The sequence below is a fragment of the Anser brachyrhynchus genome, assembly GCF_964034855.1.
Source record: "Anser brachyrhynchus genome assembly, chromosome: 2".
In the NCBI taxonomy this organism is placed as follows: domain Eukaryota; kingdom Metazoa; phylum Chordata; class Aves; order Anseriformes; family Anatidae; genus Anser; species Anser brachyrhynchus.
The window spans coordinates 45165673-45188402 of record NC_137695.1 but is presented as its reverse complement, the minus strand read 5'-3'; the positions used below and the strand labels follow the sequence as shown (position 1 = coordinate 45188402).

The 22730-nt window shown below is 41.5% G+C and overlaps 1 protein-coding gene across 1 annotated transcript in view; it reads left to right on the top strand.

The window, feature by feature from the left end:
* ZNRF2 (zinc and ring finger 2) overlaps positions 1–22730 on the top strand; it is a 60299-nt gene that overhangs the window by 30672 nt on the left and 6897 nt on the right. The window contains 2 exon segments of the mRNA XM_080578316.1: positions 20700–20805; positions 22588–22665. Coding sequence (XP_080434442.1) covers positions 20700–20805; positions 22588–22645 — 164 coding nt within the window. The 3' untranslated portion in view covers positions 22646–22665.

Genomic DNA, 22730 nt, shown 5'->3' with positions numbered 1-22730 from the left:
ATTAGAGTGATAATAATTATTTATTTAGTAAGCTATTCAGGTAACTAATCCAGTGGACTCAGAAGTGGCGTGGGTTTTTTTGGCTTGTAGTAAATTTTTTCAAAATAATTTTTAAGAACTTGGTCTTTTTTTTTTTTTTTAACACCGTATGCCAGTATAATTTATGCTGTTGACTTATACCGCAAGTGTAAAATTATCCTTATCTGAGTATGCTTTATTCTGTTTCTGATCACAAGGTCATATGCTAGTCCTTGTCCAGTTAGTGTCCACTTGAGATATGTGTAGCTTAAACAACCTCTTATCTATGGCACTGAGTGATCAGAAAGATCATTCAAGTCTCCTTCTGGGAACATTTTAAGAACTGTTATTGCTGCACCATGTACTTATAACTTAGTCAAAAAAGTGGCCCTTTCTTGAAGGAGCTGAGGAACTGCCTATTGCTTACGTGATATGCATAAGGACTGGTAGATATATAGGTCTTCAAACCTTCAGTTTTTGTGGGTTTACTTATACTTTTCCCAATGTCAAATGGGACCTGTGGTAGCTTTGTGTTCCCATGCCACTAAGCTCTCCTTGTAAGCAGCCTATGATGCAAGACAAACAGAACTTTTGCCACTTTGGGGATCAAACCTTTCTAGCACTGTGGCTTAGGCTAACACTCAGCTCTATGTGAGAGCAGAACATGGTTAGAAGGAAATTGAGAGGGAGCCATACTCATTTTGGAGGTGCACAGCAAAAAGCTGAGACGCAATGGTCACAAGTTGCAGCAAGGATAATTCAGATTCAATGTAAGGTAGAAAGTCCTCATAATGAGGATGGTCCAACACAGTAGCAAGTGCCCAGAGAGGCTGTGCAATCTCATCAGAAACTGACTAGGCAAGGCCCTGAGCAACTTAGTCTAAGTTGGTCCAGCTTTGAATGAGGGGCTGGACCAGAAGACCTCCAGAGGTCCCTTCCAACTTAATTTAATGTCTAAATAACTGATAGTGTTATGGAGTCTTTGACCTCCGTCTCCCTTCTGTTATGGTATTCTATGCTGGATTTTGTCTTGGGAGAGGTCTTGAAGGATGATAGGGCCCATCTTATTCTTTGTCTGGATAGCAATAAGGCATCAGGGTTACAGGAACAGCATTAATTGCGAAAATAATTTGAAATCATATACTTGCAGTTGTGAAATCCATTTCAAAGCACAGTACTCAGGTAAAATAAATATTTTTTTTTCTCCTGGTGTTGCACCGTATATTTGAGAAAGTTGACTTTATCTAGCAGAGGGGTTTTGTTTCTTTTTATTCTGGTAATTTTGTTTTATTTTTGTCTTTTAAATTAGGACTGAGCAGTTTCCAAGGTAGGTTTTTAGGGTTCTGTGTACTGTGAGCTGTTGAGCATAAGAGAGAAGCGGGCTAGTCAGCCGAGTCAGGGAGAAGTGAAGCACTTGGGATCAGTTTGGGTGGAGCAGAAGGTGGCAAGCTGGCAGAGAGCAAGCTCTGGCTGTAATCCAGCTGATGGGATGTGCACAAATTACAAGCTGACAGACTGAGATCCTTTGCTCCTGCTGCTTCCTATATGTATGTACGAGCACATTCAGCTGACTTACTTTTTTTCAAGGAAAAAGCAATCACATAACCTCTCGGTGGTGTTTGTGATGTTCATTTGTATCACAGTGGTGCCATATTCAAACTTTTTTTCCCTGCATTGTCTCTCCCAGCTGGTACGTTGTTAATTGGAGCTCTTTTGGGCCATCTCATTAGTTTTGCACAGTCCCTTAAGCAAAAAAAAAACAACACAAAACTTCCCTGTAAATGAGCACAAATAAAAACCTCTGTGTGGCCCATGAAGCCACTCTCTTGATAATTTGCAGCACGACAAAAGCAGTTGTGGACAATGCAATATAAGGTATTACCTGAATCATGTAATTTGTCAAATTAGGAGCGTGTCTACAGCATACAGAGCCTCGGATGCTTGTTCTAGGAAGTGGTTATATAAGCTTGAAAGGAGAAAACTACTAAATTGCAGAAATTGGTTTGAGAGACACACTTACCTGGAATTATGGTCTCATTCTCATAAAACCTTAATAGAAGTGTGCATTAATCCTTCTGACTGCAGTTGGTTAGCTCCTGGAGTTGTGGACTAAATCTTAAATTAGAGAATATAGTTGGTTACTTAAGTTACTGCAGCACGAAGAAATTGAGGATATGGCTTCAGCGTTGTGTACCACTTAATAGTTACTTTGTAGTATGATTGTGATACATTTAATGAGGCTAATGAACAAGGATTAACTAGCAGATCGATAACTTGACTAAATGCTGCTGTAATTACAGGCCCAGAATTGCACACAGATGTCTAGATGCATACATTTTTCCTGTATTTTTGCTGTTTGCAAAATGACGAGAAGATCAGTAAGCTATAAGGGCATCTCAAGTTTTGCTTTAGAGAAAAAAAAGATGCTGCTGTCAACTCTTGATACCTCTTGAACTCCTGATATTCTTTTACCTGCTTTTTCTCTATATATATTTATGTTGCAAGTAGTTGAAGGGAACTTTCGACTTGCAAGCGGTGAGATGTTTAAAAGTTAGGTGGTTGGACTGAACTGTGTATATATCTAATTCTGTTTTGGATATGTTTCCTTGTGATACTGTAAATGTTTGAAGATTAGATCTTTCTAGGAAATGTCAGGGAGCAAACTGTACATATTGTGTGATTCTGAGAAGACAAGCATTCTTTCTTTTCAATGCGAGTCTAAGGCATACAGACTTCCCCAGAAAAATGGTGTAAGACTGAGTTGTGATTAGAAAGTTTTGTTTGTTTGTTTACAGAAGTCCTCACAGGCAATGTCTAATTGCTTTCTGAACTGTGTTTGGGCAGAAGGAAGGACCAGTGAACTGCAGTCTGTGGCAGCTGTCTGATTTACACGTGTTTTCTGAAAGGGACTGGTCACCAATTTGTCCCAGTTCTATGCTGCAAGTTGTGCTGATTTTCATAGAAATAAATCAGTACGTTTTATTAGCCTTATTCTTTATAAAATCATGTGACTTGCCTCCAACAGAGATCTCATTGCTTACTCAGTTGGGCCTGTAAAAAGAGCTCTTTCTTTTTTCTGTGGAACTTTGTTCCAAGTATCTCTTGAACTACTTGTGGTGCTCAGCCATGAACCAGTATATAGTCATTTTGATACAATAGCTGTTTAAATGAACTGAATTGCGCAAAAACATCGTGGTGTTTACTGTTACTGTCTTACATAGTCTTGCTTTTTTTAGCCATTAAGGACACCCTTCATACTGTTACTTGCTGAGTTGCCAAGAAGCCCAAATAGGTCCTGTGCACTTGCTAGCCACAGGTTGCTGAAAGCCAGTTTTGTGGAGAAAGCGTGTTTCTTGGTAGTTGACCGGGTTTTCGGTTGTTTTTTGAAAACCACTTATAAAATATTCTATAGCCATGCCAATCCCATTCATTATCTTCAGCGTGTTCGGTGAGGCCCCTGGCACCAGGTCTTTCCAATTTGCAGTGGCGAGCTGCACACAGGGCCCACTGGGAGCTGACTCCCCCAGTGATGCTGCTCACAGAGCCGCGGTGTGTTTTGGCCAGGCAGAGCCCTTCTCTCAAGCAAGGCTCGGTGCTTTGGAAGCAACTTGCCTTGGCCTCCTTGCTGTTGGGTTGGTCTACATAAATACCAACTGCTGAACAGCAGGTGATCAGGCTTACCTGGCGAAATTTAGGCTTTGAATGCAATTATTGTTCAGTTTGTGTTTTTACAGTATTGATGCATTTTTTTCATTGGAAGATGTTTAAAAAGACCTGAGAAGACACGGGTGAGAGGGCTGCTTGGGACTTAAGGCAAACTAGTTTTAGAGGGCTTGCAACTAATGCCACCAGTTCCTTTTGAAGAAACCTTGCAGCTGGTTGTGTCTGAAGTAATTCTGTTTGTCTTCTCGAAATGCCTTTGTTTGCCTCTCGGAACACTTTGTAAGACTTTATTATTATTATTGAAGGGCCTCTCTGACAGCAGGGCCCAGCAGCCTGGCGGCCAGCCAGCTGGGGAAGCCAGTGACCCCGTGGAGCCGGGGAGAGCCAGTCGGCTCACTGCACTGCTTGGCTGGCTCCGCGAGCCGGCCTCTCCTCTCTCAAAAGTTTTGATTGAAGTAGCACATTCCTGCGGAATATTTTGGGTTTCAGCAAGTCAGCACTTCGCGTCGGAGCGTCGTCCTGCTGGAAACTTTCTGAACGGGCCTCCTGGAAGCTGCGCGCTCAGGGGTAGCGCTGCTTTGACATCAGGGCTGCTCTCGCTCAGGCCGCCCTGCCTCTAATTCAAATACAGCAGTGGGTCTGGTTAGCGGCCAACATATTTACCGAGGTTCGTTTCCTGGAGAAAAACTTTTGCTAGTCTAATTTCAGAGAGAGAATAATATATCTTGCAGCCAGCGTGTGAACTGTTAGAGGATTTTTCCTTCCTCAAGGTAACCACTTCGCAAATTTTTTTTAATTACCATAAGTGAAATTTTGAGCCCTCACACCAAAAAAGAGCAGGGGGTCAGGCATCATATACAGCACTGATTACATGTACGGTTTTACTTTTAAAGTTTATTCAGCTCTGTTTTGAGTGGAAGATTAGTACGTGGCAAAACTGTTACAGAAAACATTGAAAATGAAGGTAGGTGTACTGGAAGGAAGACAAGAGTGAAACTCGACGTGCTTTTCTTGTTCAACAACATACTTTGTCTTTAAGGGTGTTTGAATCCAGTACCAGGCACAGCCAGCCAAATATTTTGGTGCCGTCTAACCGAACTCAAGGTGACTTGAACCGCAGCAGTGCTCAAGCTCCAGCAGTGCTCTGATTTAGATTAGCAAGGAAGCAAAGCAGGGTTTTGTCACGAGGGTATAAATACTCTGTTAATTCTAAATCAGTTCAAAAAGAGAAGTGGTCGTACTGCGTGTTTGGTGAAACTGAGGCCTGTGTGCGAGTTTCAGAATCATGAAATGGCATCTGTCTGAGCAATAATCCTGCTGTAGAAGTTCTCAAAATCTAAATGACAACTATAGCATATGCATTTTGATGCATAAAGGACCTAAAGGACTAAACAAAAATATTTTTGAAACGTTCTTTGTGAATGGGACTGACCTGTTCTTTTTCCAGCATAAGTTGTAAGCTTAGTTGATTTGTGGCTGTTTTGAAATCTTTGGGTCAAGTTACTTTTGTCAGAACTTAGTTTATATTGCTCAGTGGAGGGGAAGCGCACCACAGCCTGGCATCTGGACCACTGAGATCTGTGATGCTGGTAGTTCTCCCCACTGCAGTGACTTAATTTCCGTGGTCACTTCTGTGCATGAAAAAGGGGAGGGTGGTGTTTTACTCAGCAGGGCCGATGCCGTCACCTGTCTTGACTCAAAACTTCAGTCTGAAGAAAATGAAGAGAATTATTAATTTCAAGTTCACGTCTCTGCCAGGATTCCTGAGACCATACCCTAAAAGACCTTGCAAAAGGGCATCTTGCCAGTCTGCCAGGAAAAGCTTAAGCCTTCCTCCTTGTCCTCATCCTTTAATAGGACTAGACTTTCAGCAAAGCAGTACAAAATAATACCAAGGCAAAGCAGTTCTTTCATTCCACTTCATATGAGATACAGAATTCTTCTTAGAAATTTTCAGTTCTCCCATTTTGGAGTCTAACAAGATTCTCGACCAAGAGATTCTAGCTTCTTGCTCTGCCCTAGGTGGTTCTGCAGTCTGTCCTCAGGGGTGCTGTGTGACAGGGGAAGAGCATACTCTGCAGGATAATTTAACATGTAAACAGACACTTAGCATGGGCCTGCAGCTAAAATGGTGACATTTCCTCCTATTTTGATCTTGTGTACCCATGAAAACCCTCCAGATTATGTAGGAGGTTCATTCAGTTTCCTTAATGCTTTAAAACTGTTTTCTAATGTATTTCTTAAAAATAACTTGAACTGATGAACATCTGTTGAACTTGGAGATTTTGTTTAATGTGCCAGTAGAGGAACATTGCTACTGTAAATAAAAGTTTAATCTCAGACATTTGCACAGCTGTTATTCTGTGAATTGGTACGACGTCAACTCAGACTTTTCATGGTCTGTCTTGCAAATCATTGTCACAGTTTCAGGGAGGGAAACTGCGTTTGAAGAACTTGATTAAAGTATATTGACTAGTTCGCTCTTCCTCCCTTTAGGAATTCTTTAACGTTTCTGCAAGGAGAGAACTTCCACTGATTTTCACCAGTGTAGGCCGTGGGTAGCTACTCATTCAAACCAGACTGACAAGAAGAATAGGCAACTCTAGCTCTTCCTCCCTTGTATTCAGGAAAGCTGTATTTCCTTCCAACCACACCAAATCTCTTTCAGCAGTTTTTGGTGTCTCATGGAAAACCGGCACTGCAAAACCAGCCTGTTACAGCTAAGTTTTGTTGGGGAGAAGGTTGTTCGTTTTGAAGAGTAGTGGTGAGAAATGTCACTAAGTAAAGCCACACTCAAGCTGCAATGTGGGCCTACCTCCTAAAGGAGGTGGGACTTGCTTCTGTGACCCCATTTGAGCCTCAGTCAGTGGATGAATTGGGTCAGTCCATGATAGTGTGGAGTTGGAGCATTTTCAGAGGCTGCAGTCTCTAATCTTTCCTCCACACCCACAAACTGTCAACCCTTTGCTACCAGGAAAAAAAGTAAGTTGTATATCTCTAATGGTGTGGCTGTGAAGAAAGCTTGTGAAATGGGAACATAGTGTAACTGAGAGAAAAGGGCCCCAAATGTCTGGAACACTTCTCAGAGCTGCAAACTGGCCCCATTTATCTTGGTAAGATACAATCTTGGAGGCTTAGTGGTGTCGGCGGCTTAAGATACCAACGTTGCTCATTACCTTACTCTTCATGTAAGAGAAAGGGAAGCATAGGTTTGTAAAGCAGCTATGACAGCTAATTTTCATGGTGCGGTTTGGGGATGCTCAACAGATTATGCTAAATTTTCTTGCTGTGATGGAATTCGAGTTAACGTGTTTGCATCCTACCTAGGAGTATAAAACTTTGGGACATCGGACATCACATCCATTCATCTTTTAAACTTTTCCCTGATTTGTTGTGAATAGGACTGGCTCTTTTTAATGAACCTTTGGAGAGAAGGGTGCTTTGGTGGCTGATTCTCTGCATACTTGCCCTTGAGCCAGGCCTAAAGCCACCAGACAGTACTTCCTGCGACAGCCATCATAAATCACTCTTGGCCAACCCAGCTATAATGTCACCTCATGCTTACTTCAGCTCCTGAGGGTGAGACAACACTTTTTTTCTCAGTACGTTGGAATCGCCCTTACATAAATGCATACATGTGCCATGGGAATATTTTCTGTGCAGCACTGGATAAATACAGTAAAGCTTTTGACAACTGTCGAACAAGCCTGATTGTTTCTGAAAGAAGTAGAGAAAATAGAATCATTCATGTGCTGAATAGCTCAAGTTGTTTCTTTTCCTTACAAGCTACTTCTAATCTCAGATGCTGCTGTTGTCTTGCTTTGGTACTGACAGTGCTGCTGAAGTCAAATGACAGTTCTTGTCCTAGAAAATTACAGATACACCTGTGAACTGGTGCTGCAAAGAACAGGTGCAGGTGAAGAAAGGAGCGATTCAGATCAGGTTAGGACTCGCTATGTTCTGTATGTCATTGTGCTTCTGTTACATAATGGCAGTGCGGTGCTGCATGCAGCAGAAAGCCGAGGAGCAGTTTTGTTAGCTCAATAGCAAATGCTCACGGTGCTGTGACTCTGCATCATGTGATCCGGGCAGATAGGAGCTACCTTCCGTGTCTTACACTTAATCAGTCTTTAGCTTTGAGAGGTCATTCGGAGGATGTCATAAATCGTGTCTGCAACTGCTGCAGTCTTGTGACTGCTGGGAATTTAGCTTCAGGGAAAATAATGTTCCTAGTTTTGAATAGTAATTCTGCAGCCTTTAAGTCTGATGCCTCTAAAACCTTGAGATTTTACTTGTTTGTTAGTAGCAAACTGACATATTTTCTGTAGCTGCTCTGCAGAAACCATACACTTGAAAACACACATCTTTTCCTAACCTTAGAGAGTATGTTTCATTGGCTGAAATTTGAAATAAAATGTACTTGACTTGAAATCTTAGTTTTTTAAAAAATAAATGCCAAACAGCATCTCACTGAGTGATCTTTGCTGGAATTTCATGGTGTTTCCTTCCCAAAATTCCATTCTGTTTTGCGGGAACTAGGACAGATGACTTGCAGATCAGGATTTTTTTTTCCTAAGGAAATACAAAGCAATAAGCAGCATTCCCTCTTGCTCAGAAACTGCCCCAAGGGCAGATCAATTGAAAATATAGCCTGAAATACCACTTGTAAGGTTTCTTTGGTTTTGGGTTTGTTTGTTTGGTTGGTTTGGTTTGGTTTGTCGTTGTTATTGTTATTTTTGTTTTTCCTTCAGATTAAAATCTTGCTTTAAAACTTGCTACCCTTTAATTATTTAAATAGTGTTGCACTTCTGACTTGCAGACTCAAGACCTTAATAATAAAGGAAGTTCGTACAATTTTTGCAGGGGAGTTCAGTGGTAGAGCAAGCCTAGCTCTTTCAAAATAAGCTGAATGAAAACACAGTGTGGTAGAGTACTCTCACGTCTAAGTTGGGGATGATTGTCACTGCTTAACTTAACAGAGAAAAATTTACCAGAGTTAGGTATTTGTAGCAAAATCCAGTGATTCTAGACCAGCTTGTAAATTGTCTATTGACAGTGACTGATTGGTTGTATACTGACAGAGCTACCAAGCTGCAAAGGCTAGCACATGGTAGGCTACAGCACGTCCTCCCTGGAGGAACCTCCTTGCTCTCTGAAGTCTGTGTAACCGTCTCTTCTGTGGCCACAGATTTTTGCAGCTGCAAAGTAACCCTGAATTCTACCGCACAGGAAAAACTTCACTTAGGTTTAGTGGTGAGCTACATTAACAGTTATGAAACCTTGTTAAAGTTGCCTCATAAACACCTTAGACGGCTTCCATTTTAACCCTACCCCAATGACTATCTGAAATTCAAAGCCATATCAAACTTCAATCAATTCTACCACTTTCCTCATCCCCTGTTTTCTTGTGCAAAGTCTAGGTAGCCTTTGTGTATAGTGTTAGGTAATGGATAACCTTCATGTGACTAAGCAATAATGTAGGATTCAGTGATAATTTTTAGACCATAAACAATGCTCATTTGTTTGGGGGAGGGGAGATGGGGGGGAAGGAATCGTTTGATTAACGTTTTTATCTTTTTCCCTCCTGTTCTAAGCAAGTCTGTTTTGATCTATGGCTTTATTAGCTGAAACACCGTGTTGTCATAACGGTGTCCAATAGCTTTGATAGCCTGTAGATTTAAAAAGGAGGAGAGAAATAAAACTTTAATACGGTTGTAGAAGTACACTGCCAGATTGTGTGTGTAAAGCTGAACAAATGTTGGAGAATTGTCTTTGGGGACTTCTTTTTTTAAATCCATCTCCTGGGTTAATCGTCTTGTGTTATTATTAGGAATGATCATGATTGATGAACACTGAAATTGTTTCTTTTATTTGACTTAATTACTAGGATCTAGAAGTTGATGCTGTTCGCTTTAGAAAAGTAAAGGAAGGTTGTTGGAACTAAACGCCCACATACTCTGTAACTTACTGGGATAGTAAAATCCCGTGGGTATTTGTTAGCACCAGAAACACCATATTCTCTATGCTTGCTGGAATAAATTGTTATACTGGATTATGGGTTAGTGTAGAGCAGAAAAATTGAGATAACTTTGAAAACTGACTCAATATTTGATGTTATCAGAACTTCTTGCATTCAGATGTGTTCTGGGATCCATCTTTGTAGCAAAGCTAATTACATTTAAAATAGGAATAGCTCGTAAAAAGCAGTCTGTCTGCTGTGAACAGGGAAGGAAAACAAGTGAAAATTATGCAGTGATTACATCCCTGTCCTGTGTGCGCACTGACACCAGACATGCAATTTTTGCTTGGAGGAGACTGATCTAGGTCCTGCTGGGCACAGCACCCTGTTGATGTAGCACCTGGCACTAGGGTTAATAAACCAGAATTTATGCATGCTGAGTTTTGGCACCAGCATTTTCATCGTGTGGTGCTCAGTAACGCATCGTATCCTCCCTAAGAATAGCATCTTAGTCAGACATGCCTGTTTTTTCTCCCCTCTTCTTGTTTTGATCTTTGGCTTACGGTTTCATCCTTCATGCCATCTTCCTTAGTGCTCCCTGTGCATTCATTTTGCATCAGATCAAACCAAACGCCATTCCAAGCTTGCAAAGAAATGAGTCAGTTATTTGGCCACTGTTAAAGGACTGGAGAAAAGAGCTGAGAAAATTCAGTGTGATCAGGGCATCTGTAGGAAGACTGGAATAAGAACCCGAAAAAGAACAAAGTGAACAAAACACTGAATCAAATCCTACAGTCAACTTCAAAACAAGTCACCATTAAAGTAGCCCATGTTGCCCAGAGTAAAAGGACAGCTAACTACAACTGGGCTCCATTCTCTCTGCTCTTCAGAGAAACTATTCTCATACCCTTTCCTTCTATAAAGGTTTCTAATCTGCCTGCTTTACCTATGTTGTGGTAAATGAGAATTCTCATAGATACCTTTCATTAAGCCAGCAGGTCCCCATCAACGCTCTCATTTTCTTGCAGATCATTACTAGAATGAAACTTCCAAATTGCTTTGTAATGATTTTCTTTTTTCTTTCTTTTTTTTTTTTTTTTTATCTGGCTTCTGACCATAGTTTCAGTGACAATGAATGGTTGGAACCTCACTGTTTGGAAAAACTCACTTCTGTAGTCATTTTAGTCTCCTTTATGCTGGGGAAAAATAAGCTTAAAGTCTTTTTAAAGTCACTTTTAAAAGCTGCCAAAGGTCTTTTTAAAGTCACTTTTAAAAGCTGCCAAAGCAAGAGGGATTTCCTAGCCTTGGTGGGGATCCTTTTGTACAGTCACATCAACATCTTGCATTTGCCAGATCTTTGCCATTTCAGACCTTTCCTTCAGTTTGATGAGAGACAGTCAACTTCTGTAGTACCTATTTTGCTATATCCACGCTCTGTTTCCCTCTCCCGGTCTTTGTGAGCCTTCTTGGCAATAATGTCCATTCTTGATTTGGCAAAGTTGTTTGCTTTAACAGACTCCAGCATCATAGTTAAGTCTTCCTTCTGACCATAAAACTATTTGCAGGGAACTGTCTCTGCATGAAAGGAATTATTCCCCCTCCTCCTGACCACAGTGGTATCTTTTCCTCATTGTATCTAATTTCCACATGACTTTCTACAAGAAGATGCTTCTGTAGATGCTTCCCTACTGCTCTGGGTTTTATGCCTGGTTGGTTGTGGTGGTTTTTTGTTTGTTTTTTATTAACTTTGCTAAATAAGTTATCTTTGCACAAAGCAAACTACACTACCGAATTTTCTCGCATTTCTTGCCTCTTGCTCTAGCTGGAACCATACGGTTCAGGCCTTTTTGGACTTGACCTCTGGATTGCAATCCCTAGTTCTCAACAGACCTAAATTCATTTTGCCCCTGTCAGCAGTTACTTAGTGCTGGTACAAAATAGTCAAGGATGTATAAGTAGCCCTTAAATATTTTTCTTTGATTTATTCCTCAAAGATAAGAAGCATTGTGTACCAAAGAATAAAAATGATAAAAGATCTGCATGTGTGGATTTCGCGGTGATGCTCTTTCTTGCCCACATCTGTAAGTTTAATTCATCCCAAGTAACTCCCAGCTATATAAGAATCCTTTCTAACTGCTGCAGACTCTTTGTCTGTCAGCAGTACGTGCTGGTTGCCTCTGGCCACTTACTCAACCACTCCTTTTTGTAGCTTGTTTGTGGTATATGATCCTCTTTGATGGTAAACTCAGCCTTGAGAAGTGTAAATCATTCTTATGCAGTGGAGCGAAGGAGGGGGTATACTCCAGTGATAGTTCTTCACGCTGTTTCCTGAGGAGTCCTATTCTGCTTCTTTTTCATTTCTTGTGGGTTTGCCCCTTTACATGCTACTTTTGATTTAACTCCTGACAAGACCTATACAAGATTAATAACTTCTAGCTGGAGAGGTCATGTGGTTTAAAATTAAAAAAAAAAAAAAAAAGAAAAAAAAAAAAAGAAAACAGCCTAAAGGCAGCTTCTTTGTTCCATGAGCTGCCATAAAGAAGTTTTTGTTTCAAACCGGTGAGTGCTTGGGTACAGCATTCATGATGTAGTTGTACTGTGGGGCACTAGTTTGTTACTGCTATGTTCAAGACTTTTTTACTCAATCCCCTACTGGTGAGAAATATTTAGAATTATTTTTATCTCTCAAGAATAGTGTTTCTGAAAGGAGGGGGAAGCCCTGGGACAGACACAGCACCCCAAGGAACACTGTTCAAGAAGTTACCCCTTCAGTCACTCAAAACATAAGTATGCACCAGTTCATTTGTAATGGAGATGGTATAGGATGGGTAAGTTTGGCACAAAGTCTCTTCACATCACACTCTGGAAGACAACACTGTTTGTGGTTCTACTGTGAATAGGTACCTGTATCTAGACAAAAATTTGAAAGCGTAAAGACACAGTACTTACAAATGTGGTGAACAGAACTTGTCATTAGAAATCTGCACAAGAGGAGAAGGTTGTTTAGCTATCCTGAGATGATTTAATGTTCAAGGACGTCAAACTGCAAGCAGACTGATTAAATAGAAGTTGGAAAGACTATAGATTAAGCAGATCTTTCAGAGTCAATCAGATAATTGTCTCCACTGTCTCCAGAGCAAATCTTGAATCACTGTGGAAACGCAGAGTCACTCTGGCAATAAATCTCAAGACAGGAGCACAAGGCATTTCATGTCCAATCAGGCTAATAAAATTTAACTTGTGTGATTATCTATTTCACCCCAATACTCTCTACCAAAAGCATGAATGTGGTTTGAGAAAGTTGGTACACTGATCATCATAGCTTAGGAGTGAGTGGCTATGATGTAGTTGTTTGGAGTTGAGGAGCTTTATTTCCCAGACTGCTTGGCCTTTTTTCAAAGCCTAGCTCTGCATCATGAGTCCTGGGATGCAAACATATGTTAATTCGATGTTGTATGAAAGCCATATTACTTGTGACTTGAAGGGTTTTTGTGCGGTACGGTAGTTTGTATTGAGACCACATCTCTTGAAGTTGTAGATAGATTTCCATTGTGGCCACTGAGGTAAACTACTTCACCAAAGAACTGCTTTTCTCAGTGCACAAATACCTCTCCTCTTTTTTTTTCTTTAGTTTACCTGCTTAGAATTGTATCAAGGTAGCCAGAACTATAGACTTTTCTGGGGAGTGAGTTGAATAGAAAGGATGTCTATCACTACTATTCCTGTTTTCATCTTTATTCGATACAAAGTGAATATTTTTTCACTACCAGACACACCCGATCCTTATCTGACTGAACAGGAAACATCTAGTTATTTCTGAGAACTGGCTTCTGAAGGTTGAGACTGTTGCACAAAAATCTAAATTCAGTTCTTAAAATTTGGGCTTTAGCTGAGAAGCAATGAAACTTCTACAGCCACTTCTCTCTAGGTGTTTGTGATGCAGGTATTGCAAATTAGGCCATATTCCATTGCAAATATTTTTCTTATGACTTTCACTTTCTTCGTTTTGTCTGCTCCCTTGGTGCTGTGCTTGTGTTTAAGGAGAGAGGAGAGCCAAAGACTGTAGGCAGTATTTGTGCAGGAAGCCTTTCATGACGGGTATCTATTCGTGTACAGATATCTCAGTCTTGGACCAGCACTGAGAACATGAGAGGGAAAGAGAGAACAAGGATAATATTTGGACTTTGAATAGGAAATTATAACAGGCTGCCACGTTGCAAGCAAAGAAGAGGAAGATGCCAATCATCTCCCCCCAACACACACACACAATTCACCAAATGCTTTGTTGGTATTTGAGGAAGTGTCACATTTTCTGTAGCTGGTTGGTTTTAGGAGAGGTTTTGTTTTTGTACATTGTCGTGGGGAAGGTGTTTTCAGATTGGTTAAGTTCAGAGTATTACAGTGCAAGTTGTGCAATTGTGTTTGAAGCTGTGTTTGTTGGAAATGCATGGAAAGTGGCAATGTGTACATGGTTGAGTAGCACTTGGATATTAGTGGGTTTTTCTTTCAGCAGAATAAGAAGGAACTTGAATTAAAGTTACTCAATAAAGCTGAATTCTGAACTACCCTGCACTCAGCTTTCTGCTGTTGTAAATGTTGAAAATCACTTAGCTGAGGCTCTAGTAAAAGCACTAGACTTCAAAAATCATACCTTTTATTATTTGAGCTACAGAGACAAATAAGAATTGTTTCTGGTCAAGAACCCACTGTTTCTTCAGAAGGTTCGTTCCTTGCTGAGGGCAGGGCAAAGCGTAATTTCTAGCTGCAGAGTACAGCTTCATCGGTGAGCCAAGCCAACATATTCAGCTATGCCTCGCTAAGTCTGCTCTCAGAACCTATAGCTTGGGAAGCTTGGAGGGAGAAAATCAGCATCTTTTGCAGTGACAACTGAATGATCTTCCCCCTGCTACTTAGGGCCCACTGAGCAGTAAAGAATCAGCTGTCCTTCAGAGTCTTTCTGCCTCCGTTTTTGAGCTCTGCAGCAGAGGGCTGACCTGGTCATTCAAGAATGATCCCCAGCTGGAGAATGCTGAACCAAAGATGTTCCTCTTGTCCAGCCCCAGTACCGAAGCAAGGGCAGCATTTCAAAGAAGCTGCTTTCTTTCCTAGTGCTGAGGATGGACCAGGAGAGAAGGCTTTTGCCTGCAGTCAGTATGATGTTGTAAGGATAGTTCCTGAGCTCCCTGAGAGAAGCGTGCCCTGCACAATGGCCCCTTTCCCTTCCATTCCTGTGCTCACTTCTCACAAGGATATTAACCCTGAATAAGAAGGCTGTCCATTGTGTTTGTACCTGATGGTGGCTAATTATGTTAATCTTCATCTCCTTTCTCCAGTGTCTGCATTGTAACTATAAATGAGATGAGATGATGTGGGGTGATAAGGCAGGAAAGTAGAAAAAGTAGGCCTAGAAAGAATGATGTTTTGGGGGAAATGGGTGTGCAGAGGAGAAAAACGTAGTAGTAAATAGAATCACAGAATATCCTGAGTTGGAAGGGACCCACAAGGATCGTCAAGTCCAACTCCTGGCTCCACACGGGACCACCTAAAAACCAAACCCTAGGTCTCAGAGCGTTGTCCTTCTTGAACTTCTTGAACTCTGACAGGCTCGGTACTGTGACCAGTGCCATGAGGAGCCTGTTGCAGTGCCTGACCACCCTTCGGGTGCAGAACCTTTCCCTCACACCCAGCCTGACCCTCCCCTGTCCCAGCCCCATGCCGTCCCCTCGGGTCCTGTCGCTGTCCCCAGAGAGCAGAGCTCAGCGCCTGCCCCTCCGCTCCCCTCGTGAGGGAGCTGCAGGCCGCCATGAGGCCTCCCCTCAGCCTGCTCTGCTCTGGGCTGAACAAACCAAGGGGCCTCAGCCACTCCTCATACATCTTGTCCTCTAGACCTTCCACCATCTTTATAGCCCTCCTTTGGACACTCTCTAATAGTTTGATGTCCTTCTTATATCGTGGTGCCCCACACTGCACACAGTGCCGTGCCTGACACACCCCAGGACATGGCGGGCCCTCTTGGCTGCCAGTGCAGCTGGAAAGAGTGTGTGTGTGGGGGGGAAATAGATGCAGGTGGGAGTCAATAAAATAAATAAAAATAAAAATGAAGTCAATAACGTGATCTAACAGTGTGTTAATCCCATACACCTACTTGCTGGCTACCAAATAGTTACCTGTGGAAAGCGTAGGTTCAGTTGGTCTGCTTGGTTTTGTAACTGTATAAGGAAATACTTTGGATCTTCCCAGAAGGCAACGTTAGTAAAAGTGTAGAATAAATTCTGCAATGTGAAAGAATTAATGAAATTTGTGCAAATAAATGTTGGATTCTAGATGTCTAGAGCTTGATGTATTGTTTACCTTTAAAAAAAAAACCACAAAACAAGTCTCTAATACTTAACTGAAAGAGTTTTAGTGATCAGTAACAAAAAATGAATGAATGTGTAACATATATGGTAATATGCAGTTTAATGAAGTTTCACCAAGGTTTTTAAACCCCTTAAGGCTCTTATTTTGCCAGTTTTAATGCTGCTAAGATACTGTTCAGAAGGTGTATTCCAAACAGTTTCAGTCATATTCATGATAGGGTGTGCTTTAGTGTTCTCTTCACTGTTAAGCTACCTGTGGTGGCAACTTCCACAGAAATTTAAGCTTATAAGTGTTTGGAAAAAACTGTTGATATTTAAAAAATAAAAAATAAAATCACACTTAGATTGAAGGTCTTTCTAATTTGTGTTCCACTGAATGTCTAGAGAAAAACAAAATACTGCAGCTGCAAGGTTATATCTCCCCAAGCACAGCCTTCATGATTTGACTCAGGGTTTCCTGAGTCTAGGGCTACTTCTATCTGCATTTTAAAAAGAGAAACAGAAAGCGGTAGCACACATTTAAATGATTTCATGCATGGGGTATGTATTGCATGTGCTTTTGCAGTCCCCAGTTTAAAGACAGACTATTTCATCATGGGCATTGCCTATAATTTTAACCATGGCTGAGCTGGTGGCTTTTTAGATTTTAATTTTTAGATATATTTTTCAAAAGTTCTAGAAAATGTTTTTAATCAAATTTATGTACAAAGTTGCCAGGATGATTGTATTTTAGATTACTGCGTATCTAGCTACAAATGCTCAAGTGGAATAAAAATTATCTGTCAGTAAAGATAAAAGTAGGATTCTGGAAGGAAAAATTACTGACAACCGAAAGTTAAAATACTAGTCCTATTAAGCAGGGATAGTGGAGAAAGAAGTATTTGAGCAGACACAGGAGGGAAATACTCTGCTCTTTTGCCAGATTTCATCTTTGACACCGGTCTTGGGCTAGTGAGTGCTTGTTGCAATAGCTGGGAAGGTGGAGGAGTGTTTACCTCCTGTTTGGTGTGAGGCAGATGGATGTGGGGGTGTGGTGAGTGTTTGTGTATGTATGCATGTGTGGGCGAAATGGAAAAATGTGGCTTCTGCTCATTTCCTCTTCCCACTTCCATTTAGGTAATACACTGATATGAACGTTTTAACCATAACATTGGTGAGATCTCAAACTGTTCTTTTTTTCGCCTTTCTCTTTTTTTCTCCTTTCTCTTTTTTTCTCCTTTCTCTTTTTTCTCCTTTCTCTTTTTTTCTCCTAAAAAAAAAAAAAAGGTAAAATGAATAATATGCATCTGATGAATCACTGCACTACAAGAAATTATGAAAACAAAAAAGTTGTTCAGACTGCAGTGGGTCTATGTGAAATCATTTACACATTTTTCCATAACAGATGCATTTAAAAGTCAGTGGTAAATGGCCCCCAAAGTGACTTCAATCTGGTGTAAGCCAGTGTTTGTACAGGACAGGGCTGTATGAAACAAGTACAGAAGAAAGCCTGACTGGGTCCAGGTCAAACAGTTTATTTTTCCCCTCCTGTTTATCTGGGACTGGTGATCTGAATCACATCAAATTGTGAAAATGGAGTCAGTCTAAAAGTGTGGCATGTCCTTGAACAATTCGGTATTGGTGTTGCCACTCTCCATGTGTGGCCAGTTGTAGAGTAGTTGCATCGGTTGGACTCTGTTGGCGGGCAGTGCCAAGTTGCACTCGGGCATTCATAACAGTTGGGTATTTTGTGCCTATTTCTTCAGTACTTACTTTTCCTCTTGTGTGAGAGCCTGACAGGATCTACAAGGTGACACAAGAAGTGCACAGTGCTAACTCGGTGGTGTTTAAGAGGAAGAAGGCCATTGAAACCTATTAACAAAACCTTTCCCACCTACTCCAGCTGTGACAGAACCATGCTGGGTTTCCAAAGCCACATTCAACGTTTACACCAGCTCCTCCTGGCATGACTGCGTCAAGCGTGGTGTGCACCCAACAGCAGCATCCCAGCGGGAAAGTCAGGGCTGAAGCCAGGGAGGGGGTCAAGGTGTTTGCCTGGGGCTTGCTCAGTAGGGCCAGTACTGGCAAGAGGGAGACTAATGGCATCTGGGGAGAGTATGGGAGGACTGGAGGAAAGAAAAGGACTCTCAGACACTTAGGCCAGGGATGGTGGGAGATAAAAATGTTTAAATTGGCATCTCGTCCTGGTGCTAGCCAAAAGGTGCAGAATCTTCTCAAAATGCTCGGCAGGAGGTCTGACCCAAACATTGTGAAGTCTGGGGAGCACATGTTAAGCCAGACACATACAATAGAGAGTGGTGTAAAAGCAGTTCACAGGAATGTTTTCTGTTATAAATTTTATTATTACTGGACAGCATTTTAATTTTTGTCATCAAAGCTTGTCTAAATGCCTCCCTCTTGAGAGCGCTGAGGAAAGGAGCCTGAGGTTTAATTCACTGGAGGTGTCTTAGTGCCATTTTGTTTTGGGCACCAATTGCTGATAAAGTAACTCTGGAAAAAATGATTTTTATTAAGTGAGCTCTGCGTATATGGTAAGTGCTTGAATTATTTATGGCACTTCTTCCTGTAACCCAGCTGTAGGAAGAGTAGATGTGCTTATAGGACTTTTGGCAAAGTATTTGAACAAACAGGCAGTCTAAGAGGGTAGTGTCTGAGAGCCTCGGGCAAAGATTAATATCTCTGTACCAGGACAATACTGTCTGTACAGTCTTTGTCTCCTGGTGTCAGATGTTTTCATATCTTTTCATACAAAAAAAAAAAATAGACAAGAAAGTATTTATCCATAGCACCTTCTTCAGGGCAGGTTCTTAGTGTCAGGATTTTGTAAGAACAGATGAGTTTTTAAGAGCTTTTGCATTGTTTTAAATTGCTTTTCTTCTTTGGTTCATGGATGCTTACAACTTCTGATAGAAAAAAAGAAGCAATTTCTTAAAACAATGCCTACAAATAATATTACCATGTGTAAAATACATTTTTAAATTTTCTTCACTGTGGTGTGTGTATTATGTTTTGAGGGGGTATTTTTTCTTTATAACATTTCGTCTCACGTTAGATATTCTTCACATATCCCCATGAAGATGCCACACACGTGGCATTATACTGCATTTTTAGCATAACCAATGAATATAGCAGAGACTGAAACAAGTACCCTTTTAGAAACCCAAGCACCTGCAAGACAGTGCGCTACAGTTCCTGGAGAAACAAGGTAGACACGATTTCATGCATCTTCATTTCACTTGTTCTGGCAGCGATGGCTCTTTAGCTGTATGTTCGTCATTTTCTGTCTGCTTGGAAAGTCACAGTGACAAGTATTGGAGACACTAGAGAGCATACCTTAAAGATGATGGTTTCTTGGTTGTACCAGGGAATCACAGTCTCCACAAACAGTCCCTTTAGACTCCTTTTGGTTACAAAGGGGAAACTTTTCCCCAGAAGCTGCAGGAATTCAAACACACGGTCCTTACTTTGCCAAGTGTGCACTGTTCTGATCTGCCAGAGATTGCTTGGTTGCTGCGTGGTCCCCTTTTGGTAACAGTGCGCTGCGTGAGGTCGCTTCTAACCAATGCTCTTAACCTGCTTCTGGCAAACTGGGCCTTATGTGACCTCCTGGTTTGTGTTGTGCTAAGGCTGAATTGTGCATCCCGCCTTCTGGCTGAGAGCAGTGTCCAAGAGAGAAGGTTTTTATTAAAAATATTTTCCCAGAAACTTCTGTTTGAAAGCCAACTCTTGTGCATTCCTAGTAACTTACTTTTTCCTCATTTCTTTTGGGACTTGGTAATGCTGCAAGAAATGAATATCGCCTGGAATTTAGGGTTTTCAGCACTGATCTTTCCCTGATGGAAAACTTTCATTCCTATTGCCAACAGTCAGATAATTACATTGAGGAAAAGGTAGATGGGATGTAGTAGAACATGCTGATGCGATGTGAGAAGGGGAGGCGGAAGACGTGAAATAAGAGTACTGGAGAGGCTGGTAAAAGTTAGAGAAAGCCAGATATATGGAAGAGAGAAGAGTAGGATAGTAGAAGAAAGCAAATGACAGGCTGTGTTTAGAGGGAGGAAATTAATAAAATCTGTACCCAGTAAATTAACGTCAGTGTCTCGCCCAGAGAAACGTTATTTTTGAGCTTGGACTTAACTTCTGTAGTGACAACTGAACATGGAGAGGAGGGGACAGCTGAGCAAAACCCACCCAGAATGAATCCTCAGAGCCCTGGAGGCACTAGGTGCCATCTGGATGATGGCACCAACTTCTTCCAGGGCTTGGCTCTTGGGGTCAGCAGCACAGCTTGTGTATGCAGCAGCTGTGTGGTTCGGAGCTCAGGTTTCCCAGTTCAGATCAGAGCAATCTGTGTGGTGGGTTGTGCATCTGCTGAGAGAGTATAAACACCAAAGAATTACTGGCTGTTGATGATAGCTACCCCTCTTCTCCATGTGGTTGTCTTCCTACAGGACTTCATTTTGAGCTACAGCAGTGTTTAGGCAAGAAACTGAATCATAACTATACTTTAATTTGAGCTGTTAAGATGTCTCCCGTTAGGAATCTTCTGTCACCTGGCATGTGTGAATGAACCTCACCTTGAGAGGGCTTTCTGCAGGTTAAGAAGTATCTTCTGTAGCTGTCCTTGATATTATGAATAGAGAACACTTTCCTTGTTGTAGTCTGCTTTTTAACTGTTCAATCTTGTGCTCTTTTTTCAGAGGATGTGCTGAGTAAAGATACTGGGGAGTGTGCAATATGCCTGGAAGAGCTGCAGCAAGGAGATACTATAGCACGGCTGCCTTGCCTCTGCATATATCATAAAGGGCAAGTATTCCTCACGATGTAGACAGAATTCCAGAAGGTTGCATTTATGGGGTAACTTCACTAAAACCTAATTGCCTTTTACACTTCAAACAAACAAAAAATGAACAGTAACAACCCTAAAGAAGAATTTTAAATACCATCTTTCTGCATTTCCCCTAGTGTAATTTCCACCAGTGTATTTGAAGTCATCTTCTCCTACTGTAGTCTTCTGTCACTTTCATGAAAAGTCCACAGGAAAAAAGAAATAAGGTGAAATCACCTGTGTGGGGAAGGAGTGCACATCGTAGCTGTTTAGCTTAGGTTGTGTGTGTTTATGTTATAACAGTTTTGTCAAATGCTAGAAGGCGGGAGAGGGAGCACATTTTAAGCCTGTTTCGTACTTATTTTCACAAATGTCTGTAACTACAGCAAGTAAGATGTCAATGAATGATGTAAGACAATAGCCTTAGAATCATTAAGGTTGGAAAAGACCTGCAAGATCACCTGGTCCAACCATCCCCCTACCACCAATGTCACCCACTAAACGATGTCCCTAAGCACCATGTCCAGCCTTTCCTTTAACACCCCCAGGGATGGTGTCTCCACCACCTCCCTGGGCAACTCATCCCAATGTCTGACTGATGGAAGCCCACAAGCCATCATCTGAGCCATGTATGCGTTTCAGAAAGAAGCAAGAGGTTGAGGCTGGATATCCATTCCAGATAGTCCCACGGGACACATCAGTGACTCACTGTGATCCCAGACACTCTTCTGCTCCCCATGGTTTTCTGTGGGTTTCAGGCAAGGAAGTACCTGCAGTGGTCTGTCCAGCTGGATCCCTGACCATCTGCCAGCTCCTGAAGTTGGCCTCAGAAAGCAGCCTGGTCACACCTTTACCAGTTGTGGCATGCGACATTCACTTTGGGCTTCCCCTCATCTCTGCGTGCACCACCTGACGCACAAAGCTGGCAGTGACCCCAGGGAAGGTGCAGCAGGAGGTCTGACACCGCCTGCCCTGCTGACCTTCACCCACTTGCCATGGGAACACACGAACTCCCTACTGCACACAGGGTGGTTTGGCTGCTGGGCCAACACAAACAGCCCAGCAGCATTGCCCTGTCTGTTCTGGGGAGAAGAGAACCAGCCACCCGTGGCACCGTTAGCCTGGGCTGAGCGTGGACAGTGGGACCCATTCTGGGCACAGAGGAGTCCTGCCATGAGGTGGGCACCTTGCCAGAGACCTTCTAGCCATAGGCATCCTCTGCAGGATAAGTCACAAGTGCTTGCTCAAATGTTTTGTCAATGCAATTCTGCACATCAAATTCATAATTTCAAAAGGAAATGTACGTTTCCCCAAAAATAAATAATTAGCTAGATAAAAGAAAGTTGGGTTTCCAGTTAAATCTAAAGAGTTTCTTATTTAAGTTGCCAAATCCAAAATGTTTGGGAAATTTGGAGAATTGAAAAATAAAGTTTTGGACAGCTGGCTAAGTAATTGGTAAAATACTTCCCTAGCAGATTTTAACACTTAAGATATTTAGCTGTTCAACAGTGTTTAATATCCAAATACAACTGTGGTTTCGGGTTATTATGTTTTCAAGGAATGTTGAAATATATTCTTTGTTTGTGAATATATGAAGATGTTGAGTGTGTACGTGGATGTGTGTAGATACATGTAATTCTTTGTTAATATAAAATCCAACTATTTGTGGAAATTATGAAATACCTATTTATATGCATTTCTTACTGCTGTTACTGGGATTTTCATGTCAATCGTTTTCATTTTTGTCTTGCATCCAACAGCTGCATAGATGAATGGTTTGAAGTAAATAGATCTTGCCCTGAGCATCCATCAGATTAAGAGAAGATTCATGTTTTTAGGTAATATTTCTTTTCAGACATGTACATTTCAACAACAAATATTTTGATTATCTGAAATAACTCTC